General features: G+C 36.5%; 1 protein-coding gene across 6 annotated transcripts in view; it reads right to left on the reverse strand.

Annotated features, from left to right (window-relative positions):
- Window positions 1-22,687, reverse strand: part of LOC136846756 (paired box protein Pax-5-like) — a 249,488-nt gene that overhangs the window by 158,625 nt on the left and 68,176 nt on the right. For 5 of the 6 annotated variants that reach the window (XM_067117960.1, XM_067117962.1, XM_067117956.1 and 2 more), the window contains exon 3: window positions 2,514-2,552. The exons of the other annotated variant lie outside the window; for it this stretch is intronic. In XM_067117960.1, coding sequence (XP_066974061.1) covers window positions 2,514-2,552 — 39 coding nt within the window. The remainder of the gene's footprint in view (window positions 1-2,513; window positions 2,553-22,687) is intronic. 6 annotated transcript variants of the gene reach the window in all.

The raw sequence follows: 22,687 nt of genomic DNA on the forward strand, positions 1-22,687 counted from the left end.
TGGGGGCAAAAATCGCCGCTTTTTCGGCTGCGCATTAAGAGCCATAATTGCCTCAAAGCAGCGACTCCAAACTGCCGGTTTCGGGCGCCGAAGAAACGACATCGTCACGCCTAGTTTGGTAGTTAGTGCTAATTGGTCATCAAAGCCTTAAGCCTCCGAGCGAAACATTTCATTATACATTTGTCATGTCCTTTTAAAGATGAAACGCTGTACTTTTTTTTGGCTAAGATAGTCATATATATACTCGAGGAGGTTGCGCAACTGAGAGAGAGAGAGAGAGAGAGAGAGAGAGAGAGAGAGAGAGAGAGAGAGAGAGAGAGAGAGTTGTGTGGTTACTATGAAAAGCGAGTGGGGTTTCTGAAGTGGGCTGGTGAAACGCCTTCTCATTATAGAAAAGGCATTGTCATTTTTTAAAAGTTCACCATATATATATAAATATAGCATATATATATATATATATATATATATATATATATATATATATATATATATATATATAGAGAGAGAGAGAGAGAGAGAGAGAGAGAGAGAGAGAGAGAGAGAGAGAGAGACTTAAAAAAAAATGGCTTTCAACAATTTAATATCTTCCCAAAGCCTTTTTGAATTTTCTATAACTTTCTTCCCATAAGCATGCAAACTCTTCAATCAATTTAAAAACGAAAAAATAAGGAAAACAGAAAAGACATGACGCAAAATATCACTCTCCCTCTCCCCTCTCTCTCTCTAATGAAACGCCTTGTTAATGAACTGTGTCATCGCCACTGAATCGTGTAATATTTTAGTGCATGACTTGCATTAACAGAAAATTCCCCCAAGAGACCCAGAGCTCTGATGACGGCGAGCAATAATGTCATGCAGATGCAGCACGGTGATGAATGACAGCTCTCTGACGTTAATTAAGTGATTCATTCATTAAATAACAAAAGACAGATTATTAACAACTTAGTGATTAACTACTACCTTCAGATACCCTCGGCTGAGGGAGATACGAAACGGAGGTTTGGAATACTAACACTCACCTGGAAAGAAAGAAAACGCAATTAAGATATCTTGGATTTCAGGGGTGACTGAGGAAAATACAAAGTCTCGTGTTCATGCGTCGCTTACAGAGTACAAAATGTTTTATAATAACTGTCTCTCACAAACTACTGAATGTTTAACAAGTGTGACGCGTAACACGTGAAATTCTTCACCTTTTTAATTACTCTGGAGATGATAAATGAAATATGCATCTTAAACTTGCAGTGAAATATAAATATTGCTATAAAAACTAGAAACAAAAACAGGCACCTGATTATACTTTACTTGGGTATGCACGTATCAAAACCACACTAATTACAAAAAGCAGTAAATCATGCATTTTTTAATAACCTGTAGTTTATAAGCGTCATGCTAACAAAGATTAAAAAAAAACAAACAATCAAATTCGCCTGTGAGACAACTACTACAATGGCATCTGCCATTCAATATCAAAGCCATGGAGAGATATTGCAATAAATAAAATAGGTGCTGGGTGCAATTTCAAGGTGCAAATTGCACCTGGAAATACTAAGACATAAAAAACTGATGGTAAGCAATCAATTCGCGGTGCTGGACATCATTTGCTGGAAAACTGTTCATTTTACAGAGATAACAAGAGCGTCTGAAACAAGAGTAATCTACAAGGCACCTTTAAATGGCTTTTCGTATCAGGAAATCATTAGGACTGCAGTCAGGAACTAAATATAAGATCCGTGAGGCTTTGGTAGTGATCCATGACGTGAGCTAGAGCTGCTGCCCTCCGAGGAAATATTCCCGAGGGCAAAAATGGTTGGATGTACGACGCAAGATAAGAGTTATGTCTGGTTCCAGTCGTCATTGCAAAAGGGATTTTGATAGTGGTAATCATTTTATAAAATCTAAGGGATAGTTCCTGAATGCAAAACACAAAAAACACTAAAAAATTAATTGATCTTTCTTTTAAATGTCTGTAGTGGATGCATAGTCAATAGCTGCGTGCTTTGTCGAGCGAGGAAGTAAGGAGCCTTTATGCTGTAAAATAGATCTTGTCCTCCCAACATGTACTAAGATGAATTTGTCTTAAGGAACCTTTCAGGTTTTGCCGGGATTGAATGATAAGTTTCAGTATACAGTGAGTATACATAGCCATACAATGTATTTCTCCATCTATCCGTGTGTGAGTGGAGGATAAGGAATGTGCTGTAATACCCTAAATAAAAAAAAATACAAAAATTAAAGGTAGGGGAGGAAATTAACAATGAAAGATGGCGTACAAATCCCGTAGATTTTACCCAAACGGAACATGTAGAAAACTTGAAAAATAACCTCAAAATGGTGTAGAAAATTTGAAGACACTCTCAAAATTAAGCATACAATACAAGGAGCGCTAAAAAGGACTACATAAAACAACAGTCAAGCTACAATGGAGACATAAAAAAATAAAATGGAAGCACAGGATCAAGCGAACACGAAAAAAAAGCAAAAGCAGCAACTACACATTCTTTTGTATTTACCTTTGGTTGAATTCTCTCCAAAGTAATACGACCCCGTAACTGAAAATTAAGACAATTGGGTTTTACAAACAGAAACAGAGCTACATGTCAAAATAAAAAAAAAATATATATCTCCTGAAATGCATTAGGTAGTTTATCGTACTTGGTTTGGATACGATGGTGCGTAGTGATAATGTAGGTAATATATTTTATTTCTCATAGATGTATTTCTACAGCTGGACATTAAAATAAAAAAAATATATATCTCCTGAAATGTGTTAAGTAATTCATCGCACTTGCTTTTGATACGATGGTGCGCAGTGATAATGTAGGTAAAAATGTATTTCTCACAGACGTATTTCTACACGAATTATGAAAAGGAATAGAAGAACTATAAAAAATAAACACGGGTTTTCCTCATCAAAGGCAGTTGTTTTCAAACGCGATGGGAAAAGAGGAAAGAGATTCCACGGTTTGAAGGGATCCATTGTTAACCTGATGTCTGTGAGTTTTTTTTTTCCGTTGTTTCTCTTTTAGCCAGAGAAGCGTTGTTTATTAAGTCAAAGAGTGTGCTTATTATGGCATTCAATAAAGTATTCTATATATATATATATATATATATATATATATATATATATATATATATATATATATATATATATATATATATATATATATGACAATACATTAAGTATATATTATACGAAAGGCATAGAAAAAGATAGTATTTTATTAATTATCTGGTTACCAATATATATATATATATATATATATATATATATATATATATATATATATATATATATATATATATATCCCTAAATACACCAATACGCAAGGAAAACACACACAGACACAATTAAGATCAAGGCTTATAACTCTGGGCGCGAGTTTTAGTTTCCCCAAACCGCCGCTAGATGGCAGACGAAGTCGCATGCCAAGAGACCTCGTTCGGACGTGCCTTGGATGCTCCCGCCATCTATGAGGAGAACCTGGAACCATTCATCTCGCCGACGTTACAGGCTGGAGAGGAGCTGTTCCGTTATTTTGTATTTGGTACACTCCAGCGATTATGGAACGGTGAATGCCTGTATGATTTTTTTTTTTAATCTCGTTTCATAATTCATACGCGGATAATACGCGTAATGTTTTTTTCATTCTTGTTATATGTATTATCGGTTGGACTAAATATGAAAGGTCCCGCAAAATACTGATTAAAATTTCACAGAGCTATGGAAATTTATTTACTGATTCCTCTCCTAAACTAGCACATGATTATCAGTTCTTAAAAAGGTTTCATTACCAATCTAGCTGACTTTCAGCTAAATGAGGTATTTAAATTCCACTGATAATTAGAAAAATTTATCAAGTGGATAATAAGTCACATTTTTTATATCACGAAGGAAATCGAATATCTTTCTGAAAGCAATCATGCAATCATAAAAGCATATTTATATGGAATAATACAAAATGACAAGAACTTTCAGGAAAAATTGGAAATGACAAGAAATCTTTGGTTGAAAAACTCTACGGGATTGGATCTCCCAACATCAAAGTCCCGATGGGTCTTAACAACGGTGGAATTCATCGCAGGCATTATCATTGCTTTATTATTAATATTATCACTATTGCAAGTCAGTCAGTTACAAATACTTAATGTAATTGCAAGACTGAACGGAATGCAAAGACTAAATAATGCTTAAGGAATACCTAAGTTGATAAACTGCTTTTAAATACATTATTACAATAATAATATTATTTCTCTCCGTTAGATTTCAACCAATCTCGTTACGTTTATTCGGTTTAAGTTAACAACAAACATTTTAACGAGTGGAGTCCGTATATTGCGCTGGTCAGGAATAGCCACCGTCACTTTACGACAATCCCCCACTTATTGATCCGTGAAAATTTACAAAGGTTCATTTTCAGTATTTGTCTACCTCCCACATTATTATTATTATTATTATTATTATTATTATTATTATTATTATTATTATTATTATTATTACTACTAATATTACTGCCGGTATTTGGGAACAATTCAGGAATGATAATAATTTCATCTGAACGTGATATCTGCAGGGATAATACACGTCTGCAACAAACGTTTTTCGACACATACATGTACGTATGTATATGTATATATTTGTATATATATATATATATATATATATATATATATATATATATATATACATTATTCAATATGCGTACAGAAACACATAAAAAATTCTGCCGATATACTTAAAGTCTTTCTTTCCAATCGCATTTCTAAATTGTATTAATACGCTCATTTCCACTCATTCTCAGTCAGTCAAATTCCACGCTCAATTGTTCGACTCTCAATGTATAGCATCAGAGACGGTCCCGTTTCTGCTGACTCATCTGAGATCTCATGCACACACGAAGCATTTTCAAAGAGGCAGTTTCTCAAGGCGGTAATTTCTCAAAGAGGTCATTTCTCAAAGAGGTAATTTCTCAAAGAGGCATTTCTCAGAGGTAATTTCTCTGAAGAGGTAACTTCTCAGAGGTAATTCTTCAAAAGGCAATTCCTCAAAGAGGTCATTTCTCAGAGGCAATTTCTCAGAGAGGTAATTTTACAAAGAGGTAATTTTTCAAGGAGGTCATTTCTCGAAGTGGAAATTTCTAAGAGGTAACGTCTCCAAAGAGGTAATTTTTCAAGAGGCAATTTCTTCGAGGTAATTTCTCAAGGAGGTAATTTCTCAAAGTGGCAATTTCTCAGAGGTAACTTCTCAAAAGAGGTAATTTCTCAGAGGTAATTTTTCAAGAGACAACTTCTCAAAGAAGCAATTTCCCAAAAATGCAATTTCTCAAAAGAGACAATTTCTCGCGAACCGCCCTGACATAGCGTCACTGGATTTCCTTGTCGTCTTCTGTGATTTAAAAAAAAATTGACCCAACTTGGTTCCTGCACTATCTGAAAGTCGATGACCTTTGTTGCTGTGTTACGCCAGTTGAGCTTCTAAGATCAATCAATCACAAGGGTCTTGGTGGTTGATGGATTGATTCTTCACTCGTCAATGACAGCTGAGTCGTCATTACTTAAGACACAACCTGTTTGCATGATACCTGGTTGGGTTAGATTCTTTCTAAATGATAATCGCAAAATGATCTTTTAAAATGTTCACGACGACTTATCGACAGGATTAAAATGTTTGATCACTTCCTGGAATTGTGTCAAAAAATCTGGTCGTCTGGAGTTCCATACTGATTCCAAAATTGGTTGAAATGAGAAACTTAGCCTCAAAAAATTTTGTCAAAAATTTTCGAAAATTTTGTCAAAAACGTTTTCGAAAAATGTCAGAAAAGGTTGTATAAAAATTTGTCAAAAAAGTTGTCATGAAACGTTAGAAATATGTTAAAAAAATTTGTCAAAAAAGTTGCCAAGAAATGTCAAAAAATGTTTCACAAAAATTGTCAAAAATGTCAGAAAAAGTTTACAAAAAATGCCAGAAAAAGTTGTCAAAAAAGTTGATTTCTCAAAAAAGTTGACTGTCTATGATTAGCCCCATTATGCAGCCCAACCCACTATTTATGAATATATAAAGTCGCTGGTGTCAAGCAAGAATGAGGTTTGTTTTGTTAAGCAGAAATCGCCCTTCAAAGAAAGCTTTCACTGCCTTTCAGTCCTAGAGAAACGGGTTCAGCTGTGTAGACCCTTTTAGTCATTAATGATGAACATTCGCTCGAACTACTGTCTATCTATCTACTATCTATCAATCTATCTATCTATCTATGTAGCGAACTAGGTGATATACACTATTTGCAAAAGCTCCCTCCCGCAGAGGTGTGGTTCAAGATGTCACATTTTTGCTAAATTATTTGCAATAAAATGACTGGAGATAAGAAGTCTAGACAAGAAACAAGGCAGAGAGGTGAGGCTGGCCTCTCGCAGAAGTTTGGCTACTTTAGGGGAAACGCATTATGCTAATAAGTGACAAACGCCACCTCAAAAATGTCAAGAGTTCCTCTCTTCTACGACTGGCATTTAAGATCAGCATTTTGGAATCTGAGTTTGTACGTTCGAAAGCCTTTGCTTTTCGCGTGAAGGCATCGTATCATTCGTCATTTCATAACTCGAATATTTTGAATTGAAAGCAAACAAAAAAAACAATGGGTTTCGTTGGCCTGACGCAGAAAAAATTCTCTTTGGATAGTGAAAGTAAACCAAAAATGTCGTGGGCGATAATTCCTGAAGAATATTATCTCTGGTAATACAGTATATATATTTTTGCTTAAAAGAGATCTTGATTTACTATCAAAGAATCCAGGGTTTTTAAATGGACGCTGAAAGTCGAATGATAATGGCAAAATTAAGAAGAAAAAAAAAAACCCTTTAAAAGAGAAATGGGTTCACCTAACTCCATTGTTGCCTCATATCAGCCTTATAATCTCTCGCAGAAAACTAACTTCTCGGTGTATGTTCGTCCAATTATCTGATTCAGACCAACGCTCGTTTGTAGCTCCTTGACCACGGATTCATACCATTATCAAGTCTCTCTCTCTCTCTCTCTCTAGTGGCTCACACTAGTGTTACAGTTTTAGGAAAAACGGAAAAATCGGAAATACATCTGTCATATCTGATAGCAACGGTGACAAAGAATGTTTCCAATAAACACATGAAAAACCACTTTTAGGAGACTTTCACTGCTTTTGTCATGCTTGAGGGAACGTCAAGTTGAGACAAACATATGTTTACATTTGAAAGTACATCGCTGTTACTGTTGCTACTATTACTTCTATTACTGCTACTTTGCTATCGAGCACTACTCTCGTGACGTACGCGCTACTTGAACGGTCTATTACATCTGTACTACCTACGTCACTTTACAAGTATCTTCGTCCTCTATGATTCTGTCACCAGACTTCGGCCTTGGCTACTTTCTTCCCAATCACTTATTTTCTTCTTATTCTTTATCTTCAGTTTTGCCCACTTCCATATGGGGTCGCTGTTTCCCACTAGCCCAGCTTTGCCCACTTCCATATGGGGTCGCTGTTTCCCACTAGCCCAGCTTTGCCCACTTCTATGTGGGGTCGCTGTTTCCCCACAAGCCTTCTTCCACCTTCCTCTGTCCAAAGCATCCTGACTTCTTAAAACTTCTTCCCAATCACTTATTTTGCAATGATATAAATCACACAGACTTTGTATGGCAAAAGAGGTCTTCCAACTTTTGTCTTCCAGTTTTGTTTATTTGATAAATATCAAATGCAGCGGATAAATTGGGCATCATTGAAGATGCTCTGGACAACTCCGGCTGCATCTGAAAAAAAAAAAAAAACACCATCTCGGTGGGAAACAGGTTACTCTCTCAATGACATTTTCCGTTATCCCGATTAACATGAGATTTTGGTTAATCACCTGTTCGGTCGACTCGCACAGGTGAGACAGGGGATGGAACCTCATTCATCCGGACGTTGGTTTTCAGATTCTCCCCTGCTTCTTCTTCTTCTTCTTCTTCTTCTTCTTTTTTATCCGATCTGCCTTCTTTATTCATTCAAGCACGTCCCGTTACCCGGTGAGGGAAACCAGTTTCTTCCCAGATAAGGAGTGAGGCTTTGCGCTGCCTTCAGGACAAGGACTGATCTCGCTCGGTTCGAATGGATGGGCCTTTTTTCCTTTTTCCTTCTCTCGTGATCAGCACCAGCTGGTCAACAGCTTCCATTACGGACTGCTGCAGAGCAAGAGCCCGTGCCAGCACGGGGCTGGCTTAAGCTATATAGATGGATACATACGATTTCTTTCCGTTTGTTCTACTGTAGAAGAATCATGACCTTTTCCTTTCCCTTCGTTTGTGATCAACTGGCTAGTAGTCAACTGCTCGCATTACGGACTGCTGCAAAGCAAGAGCCCGTGCCAGCTATACAGATAGATAGACAGATAGATAGATAGATAGATAGATAGATAGATAGATAGATAGATAGATAGATAGATAACTATTACTTCTTTCAATCTCCTCCACTGTAGAAGAATCATGGAAGCTTTTTCCGCATGTCACGACACAGAGGAATATATATTTCAAAAGGAAATGTAGAAAATATATATATAAAAAAAAAATATAAGCGCAACAATCGCGTTTTCATCAACCACACCGACATTTTCTCAAGCGGAGAGAAAGATTTTCAAAATTTAACATGATTTTTTTAACAGGATTTTTCCTACATTAACTCTCTGTGGCCCTAAATGCACACACGAAGTTGATGATTGATATTGTTCATTACTATGAGTTGAATGAGAAAAACCAGTATCCCTTCAGGATCAGTTTGGATCTAAATTTAAGTCTTGGCCCCCACGCCCACGCCCACCTCCTCATCATGAATTCCTCATCATGAACGCCACAGTGATCGGAAAATGCATCTGTATAATCCGATACAAAACAAGAGCTATCAGAAAAATTGTTCCTATCTCGTGTTGTTTAGTATAATAAGTTCTCTTGATGTCCAAACGCGAATTGTTTATACCAGTAAACTAAAAGTTTATTTTCATTTATGCAAAAATAGATGTGAAGTTATAAACAGCATCTACAAAAAAAGAAAAAATGACAAACTCGCATGACTAAAAAAAAAAAACAGTATGACATGACTACAAAAAAATCAGTATATATGACAAACTCCCGTGAGTAAAAAAAATAGTATGACAAACTCCCATGCCTAAAGAAAATAGTATGACAAACCCCCGTGAGTCAAAAAAATAGTATGAAAACCTCCCATGTCTAAAAAAAATAGTATGACAAACTCACATTTCTAAAAAAAATAGTATGACAAACTCCCATGTCTAAAAAAAAATAGTATGACAAACTCCCATGTCTCAAAAAAAAAATAGTATGACAAACTCCCATGTCTAAAAAAATAGTATGACAAACTCCCATGTCTAAAAAAAATAGTATGACAAACTCCATGTCTAAAAAAAACAGTATGACAAACTCCATGAGTACAAAAAAAAAATATGACCAACTCCCATTAGTAAAAAAAAAAAAAAAAAAAAAAAAAAAAAGAGTATGCCAAACTCCCAAAACAAATCTCTTGAATGAGCAACCTCGAACTAAAATCGAACCGGTGAACTTAAGTGTCAGTTGGTTGCAACAGTTAGAGTGACGCGGACAAAAACAAAGCTTAGCTCATTAGTATGACTCCGGGAGGCACATCTTGGACAAACTAAGATCCCAGATTTATTCGCTGTCCTGTCTGAATCTACTTAAAGAGAGAGATGTATATCTCGACTAGATTCGTAGAAGGAGGTCACTTTAACTGTTTGGAAGCTCGCTCGTTGGCAAAATCGATTGTATTTATATTTATTATATACTTGTCGTAGTCACTGCGTTTACAACGATTTACACTGGCGAGCCATATCTTTTTGTGAAGTTTATATTTACTATATTTGTGGTAATCACTGCATTTACAACGATTTACACTAGCGAGCCATCTCTGCTTTGAAGTTTATATTTATTAGATTTGTGGTAATCACTGCATTTACAACGATTTACACCAGCGAGCCATCTCTGTTTTGAAGTTTTCTCTTTCGTAAAACCGATTACTGGAGTATTTATATTTATTTTGTTTGTGGTCAAAAATGCATTTCCCACGATTTAAAATAGCCAGCCATCTTGTCTATTTTCTACAGCAATGCTTAAAGAGTATGAAATAAGAGAATTATAGCATTCAGGAACAGAATGCTATTAACGAACATTCTATACCCGAGTTCTGCATTTACCTAAGACCTCTAGCTGTAAATTAATGGTATGATGCTGTGTTTACCATTATTGTCATTATCTTCATTATATAACTATTATTTCAATAAGAGTAGTCATTACTGTTAATTGCATTTACCTAAGGCCTCTAGCTGAAAATTAATGGTATGCAGCTGTGTTTACCATCATTATCATTATTTTTATTAAGAAAATTATTTCAATATCAATACTATCATTACTAATATTATATCTCGTGTATCTAAATTGTGCGTATTGAATAGTCTAATTTGTATATTACCTGTGTATGGCCATGAGCTGAAATAAAGGATATTATTATCACTATTATTGCTAAGAAATTTACAATATCGTGATAAACTGTATGTGATAATAATCCAGAACTATACAGTAAATTGTATTAATAAAATTTATTATATAATTGTGGATTATTATTATTATTATTATTATTATTATTATTATTATTATTATCATTATTATTATTAAAGTTTTTAAATGAAAAAAAAGTTGATTACAGTTCTAGTAAATTTTCGTGAATAACAAACAATTCTCGTCTTTGGTATTCTGTTCCTTCAATCTCCGCAAACCAACCGAAAGCGGAAGACCACCTCAAACAATCACTTCGAACAATCCCTTCGAACAATCTCGCGTACGCTGAGATACTCAAATCCAAATAATCGGCTTAATGGTGAAGGGCCAACGATAGGCCAAGACCAGTTAAAAATCTTACGACAAGCGAACAAAAACTTAAAGAGCCGAGTTTAATTGATTGATCTGTTTTGCAAGACTTGTTTCTGGGCCGGGCATACGACAACGGAACAAGAAGAAGAAGAAGAAGAAGAAGAAGAAGAAGAAGAAGAAGAAGAAGAAAACAACAATGGCATCATGGTGAAGAAATCCTCAGTGGTGTAAATGTCAATATATATTAGAAATATATATATGTACAAAAAGAGCTTTCGAGAACCTGCTCTATTCTCCATCTCATGTATTCTCTAATATATATATATATATATATATATATATATATATATATATATATATATATATATATATATATTTATATATATATATATATATATATATTTACACTGACACCATTGTGGATTGCGTCACCACTTTAGCGACTCATGCTATTTGGTGATTTTTATGAATGACACCATATTCTACTATGTCATTCACTCTGGCGCGAACTGGAATTGGAATTGGAATTAGAATAGAGAATTTAGGCCAAAGGCCATGCGCTGAGATCCGCGAGGTCATTCAGCGCTGAAAGGGAAACGGAGAGTATGAATGGAGATTACAATCAAAAAAAGAATGGAAGGGGTTGCAGCTAGGAGCCGAAGGGACGCCGCAAAGAACTTTAAATCAAACCTACTGTGCGCCACGCGAGGTGCACTGACGGCACTAACCCCCCTGCGGGAGATCTGGAGCGAGATCGTTCTGGTATCGAGACAAATTGGCTGCTGCCGGAGAAGAAAATATAGTGAGGAGGAGGAGGAGGAGGAGGAGGAGGAGGAGGGGGAGGAGGAGGAGGAGATACGAAAACCCATAAAGTCGACGAAGAGAGAACGAGGACCTCGGCATCGATGGCAACCATTTCGGCTGCGACCAAAAAAACACCCACTCCCCCTTATATGCCACAAGGAGTGATGGACTTTAATTTCACACCTTGTAAGAGTGGGAGGACGCAGGCGCAGTAAAACCATTCGTAAGAGGCAGCGAAGACGGCTGTTTAAATCGCCTTGTACACATATATACGCCCTGGGGGTCGGGGAGAGGGGAATAGGGAAGGGATGGGGAGGGGGGCCTCCCTCCTAGCTCGTCTACATCCACGGGCCTATAAGAGGTCCCTCCCCAGCCCACCTCCCGCAGTCTTTGATCAGAGGCCCGTAAGTGTGGAGTGTGTGACGACTCATGGGTTTATGGCCCATTTGCCATCATTACATGAAAAGCCCTCGGGAGAGGGAGGCACTTCTGAGAGAAATATCATTTATGGGGCATCATCATCATCATCATCATCATCACTATCATCATCACCCACACGAACACATTTCCGATGGCATTCTTTATTAAGGGGACTCAGCTGGGATTTAATTTTTTATTTTCAAATGAACTTACCTAACTGCCTGGCTTGAAAACGCATGGCGTATGAATTAGAGTGGCCGTCAATTTAACGAGATTACTTTCATTTCTCTTAATATACAGCTGTATTTTTGCCTCTGTAAATAATGCATGATTGAAGGTCTAGTTTCCACCTTCAGTGTCTATTGCATAACGTACAATTAAAGTATTTGAATAATTCTGTAATTACCTATCAATTTACATAATTACGTATATTCATTATCCATACCACAAATAACATTACGAACATCGCATTGGTCAAGGCTGTTTTTATATGATGATTATGTATTACAAAGTCTCTAAGTTTTTAATTGGAGAGAGAGAGAGAGAGAGAGAGAGAGAGAGATTCTAAACGAAATGTCTTATCCAATTCAAGACGGCTTTTTTTTTTTCACACCCGACATCAATTTCTTCACAAGAAGACCTCTTGCGTTAGAACGAACGACTTTTGCATCACTGCCAATGGTCAAGCATCTCGGGAAGAGGTTTATATATATTTCTTTTTCCCGAAACGCATCAGGAGATCGAAGGCACTTCGTGACTTGTCCAGATTTAAAGACAAAATCACCGCTTTTTGTTTCTCGGTTTCTTAGTCGCGGCTCGATCTGTCTCTATCCTTCTCAAAGTTAGTCGACTTTCTGCTGCTAATTCCTTTTAATCCGTTCATCAAATATCTGTTACTTATTCTCATTATCAATAAACTAAGCTGCATAACTTCTGGAAGGCGCACTGAGTGAATTTCTAGGACAAATGTCTCATATGTTGCGGGAAACAGTTTGGGAGCTGCGTCTGTAATTCCTGTAATCTACTCAAGAGAAGAGTTTGTGACAGAAACCGTTCATATTCGCGTGCTTTTCATTTCCATTCATTCATCCTAATTGAATATAAGTTTTCCTTTCAACGAACGTCCTCCTCCTTATGTTCAAGTTTTTGGTCCTTTGTAAGCAGTCAACAAACAAATTCTTTCGTGACCATAATAATCTCGAGGTGACATCTCGTCCGGAGTTACCGCCAAATCTCGTAATACTGGAAAATCTGTAGTCTGGTGAATATGCCATTTCAAAATCCCGTTTTGAGATATTAAAATCTACACGTTTCTTTCTTTTTATTTTTATGCATTTGCTGTATAAACATTACGTTTTAATCCTTGCTATGTCTGCGAGTTACCATTTTGAAAGGGAAATCTATTATTTATAGTTGTAAAATCTTCTGTTTACAGTACAAGCTATGCGTTTCTATTTTTTTTTAAATTTCTTCACTGTGTAAACATGACGTTTTAATCCTTGGTATGTTCGCGAGTTATCCATTTTGAAATGGAAATCTATTATTTACAGTTGAAAATCTTTTATTTAGTTTTACGACTTCACAAACGACTTCTGAATTCTGCCTTTCATCTTCGGTCCTCGTTCGATCCAACGCTCTCGCCTTACCTCATCACAGAACGATTTCCCATCGGCGGGAAACTTAGGAGTCCTCCGGCGTGGTGAAAGAGCCACTCGTTCAGCTGCGCAACCGATGACCTTTGAGTACAAAAACTGATCTCGTGAATAGGTACGCGCAATTCGACTGCCATTTTGCAATTGTCAAGAGAGAATTAATAGCCTAGACGTACCAAGTGATAAGCCGAGAGAGGGCCTCTTATTATTGACTCACTGGTTATTTATTAAAACCTCTTGTAAGTAAGAGGCGAGATTCTTACTGGTTATTCATTAAAGGCTCTTGTAAATAAGAGGATAGCCTCTTGCTGAAGCCTCTTACTGGTTACTTATTAAAACCTCTTGTAAGCAAGAGGCAAGACTCTTACTGGTTATTCATCAAAATCTCTTGTAAGACGATAGCCTCTTGCTGAAGACTCTTACTGGCTATTCATTAAAATATCTTGTACTTATCTGTTTACCGAATCAGTCATCAATATGTTTCATCTTGATTATATTTATTCGGTCAATACTCGCTGGTTTAAGCATTTTTTCTGGTTAATCGCTGGTTTAAGTATTTTTTCTGGTTATTCGTTCAAGTACTTTATTCTTTTTACTTCAATATGGCACAGGTTAAAAAAAAAGCCTCTGTAACCATTCTTAGCTGCAGGAGGTAGGGAATTGTAAGATTTCATCCATCACAAAAATATTCAGTCTTCTCGACATCTACGAGAAAGTAAGAGATATGAAAGTTCTCCTTCTTTTCAAATCTACGAGAACTGTAGGGAATATGAAAATTCTCCTTCTTTTCAAATCTACGAGAATGTTAATTACATGAAAGCTCTTCTTATTCTTCTTCTCTCAAAATCTACGAGAAAGTTGGTCTTCAGCACGACTCGAGCCGAGAATCCCTCTTCGCAAACCGCTCTTCAATTTATTTTACATCAGATCTTTCGGGGAGCTGCAATTGTCCAGTTCCGAATGAGCTTCCGCGCGCAGGAAGGAGTTCATGAGGTCAGTGCTTCGGCTAAACTCCAATTACTGGGATTTTAATTACGAACGAATTGATTAATACTTACTCCTCATTACAGAAATCAGGAATTTGGTCACGAAGTGTTTGCTGGGAGCCAGTAGGTATTTCCAGTCGGAGTGCTGATTTGTCTTTCATTCTGATTAAAGATTTATTTTTGTGTGTAAATCTCTCTCTCTCTCTCTCTCTCTCTCTCTCTCTTAGGACCCTTCCTAATCAACGCACCAAAATCCCCTTGCTCTCTCTGTCCCTCTGTCTCTCTGTCAGTAGATCCTAATTAAAAATTTGAAAACACACTCTCTCTATCAATGGATTCTAATTAAAAACTTGAAAACTCTCTCTCTCTCGCTCTCTCTTTCTCATTCTTACTACTTCCATCTTCCTGAAGCACCTGACAGAGAGAAGCAAGCCCTAACACTGAATCGTTCTCAGTCCATTTAACATTTTGTTTGTGTCCTGAATGGAAAGCCAAAAATTCTTTAAAAAAAAAAAGCTTTATTTATTTACTCTACTCCACTCGAGCAACTGGTTCTGTTCTATCTCACCCGAGAAAGAGAGATGAAGTGACCTTTGTCCTTGCAACGCCGGCGAATTGAGAATTATCAATCACAAGATTGCCTGCGGTCAGATTGCTTTTGGTCGTGACTTAACTTACGTTGCGTCATCATTAATCTTTTAAGAATCGCTTATACAGACGGTGAGTATTAGAGGGAAATGGTTAAATTATATATAAATATTCTCCAAGAAAAATAATCATACGAAATATTCAATGTTGACGAATATCACGAATGTTCTACAGCAGTCTATTAAGATGAAGTGACGCTGGGTTGGAAAATAATTCATTTCCGTAAACATTTCCCGTAATCCAATGGTTCCCTTGTTCCTGTGTTATCTTACTTTCTTTATTCTCTCTCTCTCTCTCTCTCTCTCTCTCTCTCTCTCTCTCTCTCTCTCTCTCTAACAACAGCTAATCTATATATGTATTTCGATGAATTTTATGTATGGCGTTCCCTTCAAATTCAGGCAAAGAATATATATATATGAATATATATACATATATATATATATATATATATATATATATACTATATATATATATAGTAATAATCAACATACAATCACGTGTGGAGCAGAAATAAATTTCTGACTCACATCAGGATCGAACCCAGGTCTTTCAACTGAAAGGCAAGGGCGCTGCCCACTAGGCCATACAAGTCATAAAAGAAGTTGGAACCTGAGGGCAACTTCTTTTATATGACTTTCAATCGAAAGACCTGGGTTCGATCCTCATGTGAGTCAGAAATATATATATGTATGTATATATATATATATATATATATATATATATATATATATATATATATATATATATATATATATATTATCAAGTATGACTGGCTGTGTAGACTTGCCAGAATCCAACTCAGACTCTGTAGTGTGAAAGAAATAAATATCCTTCATTCATCTTAGGTGGGATAGATTAGAGCCCGTTTCCTAGCCGAGCGAAAATAGGAATAGCAGTTCAGTACAAAAGTACTAATATTCTCAGTGTTCATAAGAACTTCCTTATGAAATAGAGTACAGAGGCCAAATTCCAATTACGTTCACAGTCATTATATTGTTATTTAAAATCATTATATTGTTATTTATAGTCATTATACTGATATTTATAGTCATTATATTATTTGAAAACCGCTCTCCCTCGATCAGGATAACGTAATGCAATGAAGAGTATTTATATTTTCGTTAAGCTGACGCCTCCTTAATACTGATTACAGTTCTTTGCGATTTTCCGAAACATTTCGTTATTGAAGAACGGCTTAACATTTTCATTTTCTTGAGAACATTAACTCTCTCTCTCTCTCTCTATCTCTCTATTACTCCTCCTTCTCTCTTTTCCTCCTCTCTCTCTCTCTCATTCCTCCTTTCTCGTTCTCTCTATCTCTCTCCCTCTCATTCCTAGTCCTCTCTCTCACTCCTTCTCTCTCTCTCTCTCTGAAAACCCAGTCTAATCTGAAACAAATTAGTCTATGATTACGAAGCCTGGCGTTGTAAAGCAGAGAGAGAGAGAGAGAGAGAGAGAGAGAGAGAGAGAGAGAGAGAGAGAGAGAGAGAGAGAGAGAGAGAGAGTCAATCATTATCTTATCGATGAACCTTATACTTTGCCACCTCGCATCTTTTGTCATAAACATCAACAGGTGACTGTAAGTGCAACATTAAGAACGGGGCCGAACGTAAATTAGCGTAATTCATCTGTATATTGTTATTAATGGGGACGAGGAAGAAGCAGAAAAAAAAAAAAATAAAACAGAATTAGATGAACGCGAGACGAAAGATTAAAACCATAAAGAAGTCGGTGATGATGATAAAGAATATGAAGAGAAGAGAAGGTCGATGATGAAGATGAGAATGATGAAGGTGATAATGATGGAGATAAAAGATAGGGCGAATGAAAAACAGAATTAGATTAGTGCGAGATGAAATAATAAAAATATAAAGAAGTCGGTGATGATGATATAGAATAAGAAGAGAAGGCCGATGATGATGATGATGATGATGATGAGAATAATGAAGGTGATAATGATGGTGACGGAAGACAGTGAATGAAAAACGGAATTAAAATGATGCGAGACGAAATAATAAATATATAAAGAATAAGAAGAGAAGGTTGATGATGAGGATGATGATGATGATGATAATGATGAAGGTGATAATGATGGAGACAGAAGAGGGGGCGAATGAAAAGCAGAATTAGATGAGAACGGGACGAGGGAATAAAAGATTTAGATGAGGACGACAAAACAATAAGGAAGTCGATGATGATAATAAAAATAAGAAGAAGAATAGAAGGTCGATGATGACGATGATGATGAGAATGATGAAGGTGACAATAACGAAGCGGAGACAGAAGACAGTGAGAATAAATACCAGAAAACGAAAAATAAAAGAGAACAACTCCAAAACATTAACATAACAGCGAAGATAAAATACCGACAAACGCCCGCCACCTCGCTCCCAAATTAAGCAGTAAACATGTCACTCTTTTCGTTATCGCTTATTTTTCTTAATCTTCTGTTTCCATCTACGTACGAGGACAGGAAAGAAGGAAGGGCGTGAGAACCGAAGGAAAATAATATTACTGGACGAACTCAGACGACACCGACGGACTGAGAACTCGCGAATGCAGTCTCCAGTTCGCTAAAGCATTTCTACTGGGACATGTCGATGGAGATTATGTACGATAGCGAAGGGTCCGTTTAACGGGGAAAAGGAGGAGGAGGAGGAGGAGGAGGAGGAGGAGGAGGAGGAGGAGGAGGAGGAGGAGGAGGAGGAGGAGGAGGAGGAGGAGGAGGGGGGAAGGGGTGCACACGAGATAAGGATCTAAAATCCAAGACGGTGCTAAGCTGGGTCATGGAAATGTCAGCAGAGTGTGAGATAGAGGGCAATAATAGCCCATGATAATATGATAATCACGGGGCAGAGAAAGATGCGAAGGATATATGTAGCAAAGGAGGGGAAAATTATTCACACACGCATACACACACACGCATACACACACACACACACACACACACACACACACACACACACACACACACACATATATATATATATATATATATATATATATATATATATATATATATATATATATATATTATATTAACACATACAATTGTTCTGTGCATTAGTAGAATTACTACAGGACCTCATTCAAACTGGATGGTATCTAATTTCTGAATAAATACTCCATTAGATACCATCAAGTGTGAATGAGGTCCTTTTAGTAATATATATATATATATATATATATATATATATATATATATATATATATATATATATATATATACATATATATATATTAATTTATAAACAAGAGATTATGGGGGAAAAAATGGGATCGCATCACAAACACTAATAATAAAATATATAACAGTCCTCTACGTAATTATGATAACGAAGCCATTGGAAATCTGAACCGAAAATGAACGAAAATGACCTTAAAAAAAAAAAAAAAAAAAAAAAAAACAAAACTAGTACTCGCATCGAAGAGGGATAAAACCGCAATTGATAGCGACCTGGGCATAAATATTTCCCCGCCCTAATAATTTCATTATGTTAAGGACAACTGATTATGGAGCTTGGGGAGGCAAAATACAGTCCCCCGGAATTTGCAAAATGATCGGCTACAATAATGGATTGCTTTCGAAGTCGTCATTATTTCATCGTCATACTAAAGCATATATATTCTCGACGCCATCATTATTTCATCATTATACTAAAGCATATATGTTCGGGCCTTAAGCACTGTGAGCTAAAACTGATGAATTCTTGTCTCGCATCAATATGTCTTCTACATGTTGCGAACACGTAGCCGACGTTACACGAAAATCCACTGGATCGATTCTTATCACTTGTGAGCATGACATGTTATCATTTTCACTGCATTTTTCAAAGTTTCGTAAAGTGAACAAAAATATAAATATATATAAAAAATTCTCACTTTTATTTTCTCTTTTCGCCTAATTACACATTCGGTAACGCATTCACACTCTCAAAACCATACGTTAAATGTTGTAAGCTTTAACATTTTCGCTCGTCTCTTCCGAGAGAAAAGTTAAAGAGATTTGCAATGTGAAGTTTGGAAGAGAGAGAGAGAGAGAGAGAGAGAGAGAGAGAGAGAGAGAGAGAGAGAGAGAGAGAGAGAGAGAGAGAGTTTTGTTTATTTTAAAATCACTTAATTCGTTTAACATTTGTCTCTTCCAAGAGAAAAGGTTAAAAAGAACTTGAAATGTGAAGTGTAAGTGCCTCTTAGAGAGAGAGAGAGAGAGAGAGAGAGAGAGAGAGAGAGAGAGAGAGAGAGAGAGAGAGAGAGAGAGAGAGAGAGAGAGAGATTCTGTTTATTTTAAAATCACTTCATTCATTTACTGGCGAAGTCTACAAGCAAGTCTAAACCCGTACTTTTCAACTGTCTTACGGAGATGTTTATCACACTTCCATTTGCATCGTTAAACTAATTAAGTCTTCTGACTGATTAATGAAGACGGTGGCTAAACCTCTCCTAAGAATCTATCGATTAACCAGCGAGAGTAATTAAGGGTTCAAATACTTTCTACTCTTGGTACTCTTATCGTTATCGAAACAGATAATTATTGGCCATATTCCTAAGATATGATCTGCTTAAAGCAGAATGATAAGATATTATTCGACTTAAAATTGTACCTAAACCAGTAATCAACTCTCTACATATGGGAAATAGAAATAACTGAATTCTAGATAATGCCTCGGAATAAATATAAATTGATGACTATAAGATTCTCAGTTACTACACTTTACAGTTAACTGCTTACTTAATAGCGACTCATAGGCAAATGACAGGTTAATGAATCGTGGAAATACCTGTCTTATTGATCAGGGTTAATATTTACCTTTTATTTTGAGCAGTTATTGGGAAGAAGAAAAACAGGGTCTGATTCACAATGAATCGTAGAACTACATAGCTTACTGATCTAAGTTAACATTTACTTATTTTCTGAGCAGTCAATGGACGAAGAAAAATAGAGACACCTGTCATACAACAGGTAAATATAGCATAAGAGGAAGTAAGCGTTAAGGAACGAACAGAGTAAGTGTTCCGATTTCTGCAAAATGTTCGAACGTCAATCTCTGCCGATGCGTAGCATAACTGCGTCTCGGACTAAAAGATGATTTCGCTGCGTCTCGGACTAAAAGAATATAAGAGTCGGCGCGTTTCATAATTTACTTCTGTTGCTCGGGTGACCGATCTCAGACCAGTGCACACCCCTCCTCCTGAGGGGGAGGAGGGAGGAGGGAGGAGGGAGGGAGAGAGACTCCTCAGGGAAGCCCCTTCTCGAAGTGAAAGTCCTGGTAGTGCAGGGTGGGCGGGGGGGGGGGGGAGGGGAGATAGTTTCCCCTTCTTCCCATTCTAATGCAAGAAATTGGATAAAAAAAAATCCAGTCTCAGAATCCATAGTTTGTTTTTATTTATTTTCGATATATATATATATATATATATATATATATATATATATATATATATATATATATATATATATATATATATATATATATATATTAATATTTATATATATATATAATTGTGTAATGTGTCTTTGTCTTAATTTATCTACTGATCTTAGTCTATTTTTATTGTTACTGTTTGCATGTGAGTCTTCTCTCGAATTATTGTCCTGTGTGTGTGTGTGTGTGTATATGTATGCATATGTATATGTGTGTATATAAATATATATATAAATAAATATATTCATACATACATATATATACATATATATATATATATATATATATATATATATATATATATATATATATATATATATATATATATATATATATAGAGAGAGAGAGAGAGAGAGAGAGAGAGAGAGAGAGAGAGAGAGAGAGAGACCTACTGCTGTGCTTCATTAACTAAAAACCACCCACTCCTCTTCACGAAATCCTGCAGGAATTTCCCCGTTACGGATCCTTCCTCACAGGCAAGAAAATTGTCCGCATCAGTGGCAGAAGTTCTCTGCTACGGTCATCGTCTTATCTGACTTTCGTGATGAACGTCTGACTGAAATGCGCTGTCGAATTAGTATGTAAGGCGTCTGCTGTCTGCTAAGTTTGTCTGTCCGTCTGCGCTTTATTCTGTCCGCACTTTTTCTGTCCTCCCTCAGATCTTAAAAACTACCGAGGCTAGAAGGCTGTAAATTGGTACGTTTACCTTCCACCCTCCAATCATCAAACATACCAAATTGCAGCCCTCTAGCCTTAGTAGTTTTTATTCTATTTAAGGTTAAAGTTAGTCATAATCGTGCTTCTGGCAACGATATAAGCCACCACCGGCCCGTGGTTAAAGTTCCATGGGCCGCGGCTCATACAGCATTATACCGAGACCCTGAAAGATAGATCTGTTTTCCGTGGCCTTGATTATACGCTATAGCGACTGTACAGAAAACTCGATTGCGCCGAAGAAACTTCGGCGCATTTTTTACTTGTTTTATCTTGGCTACAACTGAAATGTTGAATAGTTTACCCACTGCAAGATGTGGAATCTTAACATCCAACGTGGAATAGTTTACCTAGTGCAATTTGGGGAATCCCCTAATCTCCAAATATTTGATCGAGAAGCGAATTCATTCCTTCTCTTTGCTGACGTCTCCTGAATTTCAGGTGTATCGGTTTTATTTTCTAATTCCTCTATTTATTTATCACCTTTTCCTGTAACTTGTCTCTCTCTCTCTCTCTCTCTCTCTCTCCAGCATGGTTTCCTTTAGAACCCTCTTGGGTTTACAGTCTGTTGACTCTGTCCATAAGGGTTTTTAGCTAAAGATTTAAAAAAACGAAGGAAATTACTGAACACAAGCGTATCGAAAAAATAATTCAGGTACATATGTGTACTTTGCTTTTGCAATAAGGTAATCACATTTTAATCACTGTCTCTTCTTCATGCACCTCAGAAGCTTACGCCAAAATTCACTGGCACCCTTATCTAGTGCCAAGTCTAGAGGTGCAATCTTTCAAATCGAAATGATCTCAGTACTTTTACAGATAAGCGTCAAGATTTTGGTCTCAATATAATTGGAACTTTTGCTAATTTAGCTAAATTTAAATACACGCAATGTGAAGCTGGACACTTTAACAGCTACGTGTTCCAGAAAAGTCCTTGCAACTATACTCTGACTGTGAAAAACCTTCAGCTGGAAATATGGAATGGTAATTCAGGTGTATTCAGAGGAGATTCATCCCATAGACAGAAATATTCAGGACAGCATTTATATTACATTAAAGGTCTACTTGCTATTACATATTTTGTTTTTAACCCCCTGTGATAAAATATATACCGTAATTGCTTTTATCAAATGTGTCACTAAAAATATG

This window comes from Macrobrachium rosenbergii, chromosome 15 (assembly GCF_040412425.1).
Source record: "Macrobrachium rosenbergii isolate ZJJX-2024 chromosome 15, ASM4041242v1, whole genome shotgun sequence".
Taxonomy (NCBI): Eukaryota; Metazoa; Arthropoda; class Malacostraca; order Decapoda; family Palaemonidae; genus Macrobrachium; species Macrobrachium rosenbergii.